At 57.7% G+C, this 8,444-nt stretch overlaps 1 protein-coding gene across 1 annotated transcript; it reads right to left on the reverse strand.

Moving 5' to 3' along the window:
• Positions 1-334: 334 nt before the first annotated feature.
• On the reverse strand, positions 335-3,910 carry SOCS3 (suppressor of cytokine signaling 3). Its single transcript, XM_001157032.8, has 2 exons — positions 3,311-3,910; positions 335-2,745 (listed from the first exon to the last, which is right to left on the reverse strand). Exon 2 carries the CDS (start codon positions 2,655-2,657, stop codon positions 1,980-1,982), a length of 678 nt encoding a protein of 225 aa, XP_001157032.1. The 5' UTR covers positions 2,658-2,745; positions 3,311-3,910; the 3' UTR covers positions 335-1,979.
• Between the last annotated feature and the right edge of the window lie 4,534 nt (positions 3,911-8,444).

Genomic DNA, 8,444 nt, shown 5'->3' on the forward strand with positions numbered 1-8,444 from the left:
TCTAATAGCCTGGAGCCTCTAAAAGCTTTGACCACAGCTCAGCTTGCTCCCTGCAAGCCCTTTGAAGCGCTTCCTTCGAACTTGCTTTGCATATTCTGGTCAGATCTGAATCAGACTTGCAGGAATTACCCCTCTCGGTAAGTCTAGGTGGCTGCCTTAGCTTGTCAGTGACACACGAGGCAGGCGTGCTGACGTAAGGCTGAGACGTATTCGATTCCACCTTCTGCGGCTCTCTTCCTCCTCTCCGATGCAGAGTGTGGGTGTGGGTGAAAGAGAAAGCAAGGCACGGGGCGGGGGGCGGGGGGGCAGGGGTGGAGAAAAGGCTCAAGTCATGTTTTTCATTAAAAAATAGTGCTCTTTATTATAAATTACTGAAATGTTTCTTTTCTGAATATAAATATAAATATGTGCAAAGTTTGACTTGGATTGGGATTTTGTTGAGTTCTTCAAGCATCTCCTAATAGCCTCAAGGGCCTGAGTAGGGGGGACGAGAGAGGACTGGAGGTGGAATCTTTATAAAAGACAGAGTGATTGAGGCAGATTGTAAACATTATTAAAAAACAAGAAACGAACAAAAAAATGGAGAAAAAAACCACCCCAACACACAACTGCCCTGTCCAGCCCAATACCTGACACAGAATACTTTGTGTTTGTTTAGTTGCCCCCCCCCCCACAAAAACAAAAACAAAAACAAAAACAAAAATCTGTTCCAGGTAATTCCATCGCTGCTACATTCCTGTAAATTGTCACTGATCAGTGCTATGGCAGAGCGGGAGCACCCGGGGTGGCAGCAGTCCAGCCTCTCCAATGACCTCCAGCCTCCCCCACCCAGGCAGGAGGGAGGGCTGTGCAGGGCTCGGGGCAGTGGGACCTGGTGGCTCTGCTCTGACCACGAGGCGCCTGACTGGCCAATACTTACTGGGCTGACATTCCCAGTGCTCAGCTGGGAGGCATGGGTTTCCGCCCCCCCCCCTCCCCACTTCCCTGGCTGTGGGCTGGCTTGGTGCCCTCCAGTGAGTCCCTCAGCCTCTCCACCCATCCAGGCTGAGTATGTGGCTTTCCTATGCTGGGTCCCTCTCCATGGGACAGGGAGCATTTAAGGCGAATCTCTTAGCCAGACATAGTCAGGAGGCACAGAGTAGAATCCCCTGTCTTCTCTACCAGGAGCCTGAGGTGAAAGATGTTCCGTCTCCTCCATCCTCCAGCTCCATCCACCCAGGTACACGAAGGTATAGTATGAGTAGGAAAAGGAGACCAGCTGACCAGCCCATCCATCCCCTCCAAATGTTGCTTCCCCCTTAAAACGGAAGAAGGGCCCTGGGCTCTCAGGCACCAGGTAGACTTTGGAACCTGTGTTTTCGGTGACTGTCCCGGAGGAGAGGATGTGGGGCACCAGGATGGTTCCCTCCAGGTCACCCCAAGCCCTTCTCCCCGGAGCCAGGGAGAGGAGCATGTCACCAGGATCCTCGCCTGGGGTGGGCGGGGGGTGTGACCATTTCCTTAGCCAGCCCGCAGCCCTGGGGCCCTCAGGACTTCTCTCTCTTCCACCTTTCCCAGGCTCCACAACCAGCTCAGGTTTAAACCAAATCAAACAGCAAACAAGTTCCGTTGGAAAGTTTGAAGATTCCCTGGCAGTTCTCATTAGCTCAGCATTCCCAAAGTGTGCCCTGTTTGGAGGCAGAGGGGAAGCTGAGGAATTGAAGGAGAATCCACTTGTGGTTGCTATCGTCCCACCAGGACAGCTGGCTCCTCCGGAGAAGCTGGAGACTCAGGTGGTACTCCCCCTTCCCTCCAACACATTCCAGGTCCGCCTGCCACATTCTGCAGGGAGAGGGCAGAGGGAGGGGCCTGTCCGCCCTCTTTCCCCCCAGAGCTACAGGACTCTCTCCTGGTTGGCTTCTTGTGCTTGTGCCATGTGCCACGGAGGAGAGGGGCCTGCGTCCCCTCTCCCGACCCATGCCCTTTGCGCCCTTTACCCCTTAAAGCGGGGCATCGTACTGGTCCAGGAACTCCCGAATGGGCCCCGGCAGCTGGGTGACTTTCTCATAGGAGTCCAGGTGGCCGTTGACGGTCTTCCGACAGAGATGCTGAAGAGTGGCCACGTTGGAGGAGAGGGGCCGGCTCAACACCAGGGGGATCTTCTCGCCCCCGGAGTAGATGTAATAGGCTCTTCTGGGGGGACTCCCAGGGAGTGGCTGGGCAGACGGCTGCTCGGGCACCTCGGAGGAGGGTTCAGTAGGTGGCGAGGGGAAGGAGGGGGCTCCAGGGGGCGGCATGTAGTGGTGCACCAGCTTGAGCACGCAGTCGAAGCGGGGCACGGGCTGCGTGCTCCGGGGATCGCTCTGCAGAGAGAAGCTGCCCCCCTCACACTGGATGCGCAGGTTCTTGGTCCCAGACTGGGTCTTGACGCTGAGCGTGAAGAAGTGGCGCTGGTCCGAGCTGTCGCGGATCAGAAAGGTGCCGGCGGGCTCGGCACTGAGCAGCAGGTTCGCCTCGCCGCCGGTCACTGCGCTCCAGTAGAAGCCGCTCTCCTGCAGCTTGCGCACTGCGTTCACCACCAGCTGGTACTCGCTCTTGGAGCTGAAGGTCTTGAGGCGCAGGCTGGTGTCCAGGGGGCGGCTCATCCCGGCGGCGGGAAACTTGCTGTGGGTGACCATGGCGCACGGAGCCAGCGTGGATCTGCGCGGCGGCGGCTGCAGCTGCTTCGCGGCCTCCGCACAGCGGCCGCTACCGCATCCCGGGGGGCTGCGGAGAGGAAGGCGCGAGCGCGTGAGTGCCCGGAACCCTCCAGCGCGCCCGGCCCGCCCCGGCTCCCCTGCCTTCGCCGAGCGACTGGGGCACCCACTGCCCCGGGGGCCCTCTCCTGGGCCCGCGCTCCGATCCAGGCGCCTCACGGAGCCCGCACGGCTCCCGCCCCTGCCGGCAGGGTGGCCCCGGGCAGCCCCTTCCCAGGCGCGCACTGCAAGGGCGCAGCGTGGGAAACTCGCGCGCGGAAGTTAGGTCTCCAGGAGTGTGGCCGGGTGGGGAGCAGGAGAAGGGCCCCCGGGACTGCCTGGGCGCCGCTCAGTCCAGTAGCCCCGGGCGGTGTGGACGGAGGGAGAAACCCGAGGCACGGGGGTAGGGAGGGGACAGGAGAAGCCCGAAGGCCCCAGCCGGAGTATTCCGGGAACCTGGGATCTCCGGCTTCCATCCGCTCTGCCCCTACCTCGTCACCTCCCTGCCGGGAATGACCCGGGAAGGGGAGGGGAAACCGGGAAAAGCTCCCGGGACTGAGCGAGACCCCTCCCCACGCCGCGCTCCTCCTTCCTACCTGGTCCCGAATCGAAGTCTCCGTCCTTGGGGCTGAGCCCCCTCGGGTCCCCAAGGCGACGCGGCGGCGAGACGGCCAGCGGTGGCCCGCGCTGCGCCCAGATGTTGGCGGCCGTGAAGTCCACAAAGGAGCCTTCGCGCGCGCGTCCCTCGAGCTTCCCCTGGGCGCCCGCCCTGCCCCCTGCGCACCCCCGGACCAACCGGGAGGGGACCAGGAGAGGGACCGCGGCAAGGGGCCGCGGCGGGAGCTGGACCGGGCGGGCGGCGGGCGGCTGGCTGCGTGCGGGGCCGAAGCGGCGGCAGCGGAGCAGGGAGTCCAAGTCGGAGCCGCCGCGGAGGCCGCGCTCGCGGGTATATAGGCGGCCGCCGCGCCCCGCCCCCCGATTCCTGGAACTGCGCGGCCGGCCTTCTTGTAATGTTTAGTCACTACTCGCAGCAGAGAAAGGCTGAGCGCGGAGGGTGAGGGAGGGGCCGCGGGCGCCGAGGGCGGGCCGCGAGCAGGGGCAGGGACCGGGAGGGACGCGCGCGGAGACAAAGCGCGACGAGAGGCGGCCGAGGCGGCCGGTGGGCGCGGCGCCAGCCCCGGCGGCGCGTTCCTGGCAGCGGCCCCTCCCCGCCGCGCGCTCCGCCCCCAACTTCTCATTCACACTTTCCCCCCACCCCCCTCCCTTCTAAGAAGGCTAATTTCTGGCAGAGGCGGGGGCGCCGCTTCGGGAGAGCGGGCAGTTCTAGGAGGCCGACCTGGAGAGCCTCCCGGTTCCCCTTCCCCTTTTCCCGGACCCCGTGGGGACACCCCCTCGCCGCCACCCGGGCCTCCCCGAGGGCCCAACTGCGGGTCAGGCGGCCCGGGCCAGCCGAAAGGGAAGTGGGGCTACCCCACAGCCAGGCAGCGGGGCTGGGGTCAGACCCGGGAGCCGGAGGTTGGAGACGTGCGACAGTCACCTGCGGGCAGATTCCAGAGGGGAGACCCAGGGCTGCAGGGGACGCCCCTTCGTGGCAGCTACCCAGCCTCGGCCCACTGCCAGGTTCTTTGCCAACCCTGACGCGAGTGTGGAGCCCCCCTCCCCTCCCCTATGAAGACGCTTTCATGCACTGGGGTCTGCAAACCTCGTTGGTCCGGTGTGGGTTGGGCCAGGTGCTCTCGGCCGGGCTGGAGAGCTCGAGGTGGAACGATGGCCCCAACCTACGGCCCGCGTCCGCCAGAGGGCGCCCTGGGGTCTCCTAGGGGAGTGCAGTTTGGTGCTGCGCGGCCCAGGCCTTGGAATAGGCACGCCAGGGGTCTGCGGGAATGGCTGTCTCCGGAGCTGGAAAGGTGGCCGAGAAGGGGGAATTCACACCCCAGGCTGGGGTCAGACCTGGGAATAAAATTCTAGCAGGAGAGAATTTCCGGAAAGCAGTTTTCAGGGGTTCAGGCTACTGCCAGATGGCCCACACCCCCTGGAATGTGACCCCCTGCCTCTCTTGGGGTGGGGGGAGGACTTGATCACTGGCGGGGAGGGGGTAGAGGGGAGGAGAGGAAGTGATTGAGGTGAAAGATTGCTTTGCTGTTGGTCACGTTGGCACTGATGTAGATAGTTTGGGCTTGGAGACCCGGGGCCAGCCTTATGAAGGATGGCAAGTTTTGTCATCTTGTCCCCAAATGGGCTGTGTGGTGCTGGAGACACCCGAGAGCTGCCTCCGTGGCATTTAGATTTTCACCTCTCGGGATGCAGACGCTGTGGGCCTGGGGCCCTGCGCTCTTCCTAGATACCAGGATAATGAGGTGGTGAAAGGCAAGGAAGAGACTGCCGCCAGGGACAGGGAGCTTGGGATGCCAGAACCCAGAACTGGCCCTTTTGCCGGCCCTGGAATTGATAGGTGCGCACTGCCTTTGCCACTGTATCCTCAGTCCGTGCCATCACCTCTCCCCAGCATGTGCTGGGGACTCAGTGAGATTTGGACAAGACACACAGTTTCTCTGGGCTTCCGTTTTGCCACCTGTAAAACTGGAGCCCGAACCTTTTCCTTCCCTTTGGCAGGCGGAGGCGAGAGGATCACTTGAGCATATAGGCATTCAAGACCAGCCTGGGCAGCAAAGTGAGCACCCCCATCTCTGCAAAAAATAGAAAAAAGTTAGCTAGGAGTGGTGGCCTGTGCCTGTAGTCCCAGCTACTTGGGAGGCCGAGGTGGAAGGATCGCTTGAGCCAGGGAGGTCAAGGCTGCGGTGAGCCATGATCGTGCCACTGCACTTTAGTCTGGGCAACAGAGTGAGACCCTGTTAAAAAAAATAAAATAAAATAAAATAAAAAGGGCCAGGCATGGTGGCTCATGCCTGTAATCCCAGCACTTTGGGAGGCTGAGGCGGGTGGATCACGAGGTCAGGAGATCGAGACCATCCTGGCCAACATGGTGAAACCTCGTCTCTGCTAAAAATACAAAAATTAGCTGAGTGTGGTGGCACATGCTTGTAATCCCAGCTACTTGAGAGGCTGAGGCAGGAGAATCGCTTGAACCAGGGAGTCAGAGGTTGCGGTGAGCCGAGATCGCGCCATTGCACTCCAACCTGGCGACAGAGCTCTGTCTCAAAAAAAAAAAAAAAAAAAAAAAAAGAAAAGGAAGAAAGAAAAAGAACCTTTTGCCATAAGAGATTTGAAATTAAAAAAAAAAAAGATTCTGCACATCAAAGCGTGATAGAAATAGAAGCAACCCAGTTAGTTCAACTCTCCCTCCAGCTTATTAGGAGAGCAGAGGAGGAAACTGGTTTATTCAACACATTTCACAAATATTGAGCTCCATGCACCAGGCACTGGGCCGGGCATTGATATATAATGATGAGTAGGACCTGGTCTTTGCCCTCACAATGCTTGCAGGGTAATGAAATGGATTCTCCTTCTCTCTGTAATCAGTTCATTCTTTTTCTCATCCATTCAGTGTTACGTGGCTGCATGACCATACACTTCTGGGTAGAGCCCAGTGGAAGACAAAGAAGACTCAAGGAATAGCCCTTGAGGTAATGGATGAGAAAGTGCTTTGTAAATTACAATGCTCTGACACAAGTCAAGTTCATTCATCCATTCCATAAACCTTTGCTGAGAGCCTGCTTTTGCCAGGCACAGGGCAAAGTGCTGGAAGACAGAAGTGCTGGGTGAATCCTGCAGGGGGAGATGGCCGAGGCAATCGGCATGGAGCCCCCAGGTGATGAGTGAGGTGGGAGGTGCGGGGCTCCCTGCCTGCTCATCTCAGCAGGAGATCCAACTGCTGTTCGGGCTCTATCACCCAGTAGCTGTGTGACTTTAGGCAATCTGCCTTACCAGCTGTGCCTCGGTTTCCTTATTTGTAAAATGGTTGGAGAGTAGTACCTACCTCACTGAGTTGTCTGGAGCTCCCACATGCAAAATGCTTAGAGTGGTGCCTTGCACATAGGAAGTGCTCAATGCATATTAACTGTCATGATTTTGAAAGCACTGGGGAGGCTTTGAGGACAGGGAGGAGTGAGCTGAGCTGCTGCAGCTTGGGCTCATAGGGTTGGCTATGGATGTAAGCTGCCTTGTTTTGGGGAACCGTACATCTCCTATGGAAGATACATTCCAAAAAGCTGCTTGTCTTGAAACAGGTCAGCCAGCCACCAAGCTTCTTTTTTTTTTTTTTTTTTGAGATGGAGTCCCACCTGTCACCCAGGCTGGAGTGCAGTGGTGCCATCTCGGCTCACTGCAACCTCCACCTCCCGGGTTTAAGTGATTCTCTTGCCTCAGCCTCCCGAGTACTTGGGATTACAGGCATGTGCCACCATGCCTGGCTACTTTTTTTGTATTTTTAGTAGAGACAGGGTTTCGCTATGTTGGCCAGGCTGGTCTCGAACTCCTGACCTCAGGTGATCCGCCTGCCTTGGCCTCCCAAAGTGCTGGGATTACGGGCATGAGATTAGGGATTGGCATTCTAATCTCTCCCATGGTTTCCCATCACTTTCTGGATGAATCCAGACTCCTCGGTGCAGTGTGTGTCCCACGCTGCTCCGTGTCAGTTTCATCGGCTGCCACTGCCTCAGCGACTGGTGCCTCGTGCTCTAGCTACATAGAGCTCCAAGCTGTCCAGAAGGTAACGTTCCTCAGTCCTGGGTTTCTGTACATTTGCTTCCCTGTCTGGGGACAAGGAGGGAACTACCTTCCACACCTTGGCTGATTTCTACTTTTCCTTTAAAATTTGGCAGACGGGCTGGGCGTGGTGGCACGTGCCAGTAATCCCAGCACTTTGGGAGGCCGAGGTGGGAGGATTGCTTGAGCTCAGGAGTTTGACACCAGCTTGGGCAACATAGTGGAGACTCCATCTCTACAAAAAATTTTAAAAATTAGCCGGGCATGGTGGTGCGCACCTGTGGTCCCAGCTACTCAGGAGGCTGAGGTGGGAGGATCGCATGAGCCCAGCAGGTAGAGCCTGCGGTGAGCTATGATTGTGCCGCAGCATTCCAGCCTGGAAGACAGAGTGAGACTCTGTCTCCAAAAAAAAAAAAAACGGAAAAAGGCAGGCACTCTAAACTTCCAGGTAGCTCTTTTTGCATTAACCAAAATGTTCTGACTATATCTCCAGTGAGGATCTTGGGGAAACAGACTATATTTGATTTTTTTTTTCTTTTTCAGACTGGAACCTGGTACGTAGACTGAATCTCTAAGTCAAGGATGATGTTGACTTCTTTCCATTGTTTTTAGAGACCACAACCTGCTTTCTTCTAGAGTACTTTTTGGTTTTCCATGCAGGGCTCAGGAGCTATACAGATGGGATAGAGGGTGTGAGTGCTGGGAAGCCCCATCCATGGTTCGCTGGAGATTAGAGGCCTGTTAATCTGAAGACAAAGGAATGAAGACGAAAACGTTTCTGAAAATGTGGGTGGAGACACCTGGGCCTTTACAGGGTACACTCCAGAGCTGCTTCCAGGCAGGGACCCCGGCTGAGAGAAGCCAGAGCTAGAGAGTCGCAGGCTTGCTTGCTCTTATCTTCCCTCTGCTGGGGGGGTCGAGGGGAGATCTGGCCCCTCTGCTCTGCCCTCCTGATTTCCCGTCTAAGGGATTTAGGAGACTTTTGCCTTTTCCTAATCTCTCCCTTTGCAGAATTTCTGCGAAGTCACAATCCCATTTCCAGGCAAAGGTGCTTGGTCATAAAGA

The sequence above is a fragment of the Pan troglodytes genome, chromosome 19 (assembly GCF_028858775.2).
Source record: "Pan troglodytes isolate AG18354 chromosome 19, NHGRI_mPanTro3-v2.0_pri, whole genome shotgun sequence".
Classification (NCBI taxonomy): domain Eukaryota; kingdom Metazoa; phylum Chordata; class Mammalia; order Primates; family Hominidae; genus Pan; species Pan troglodytes.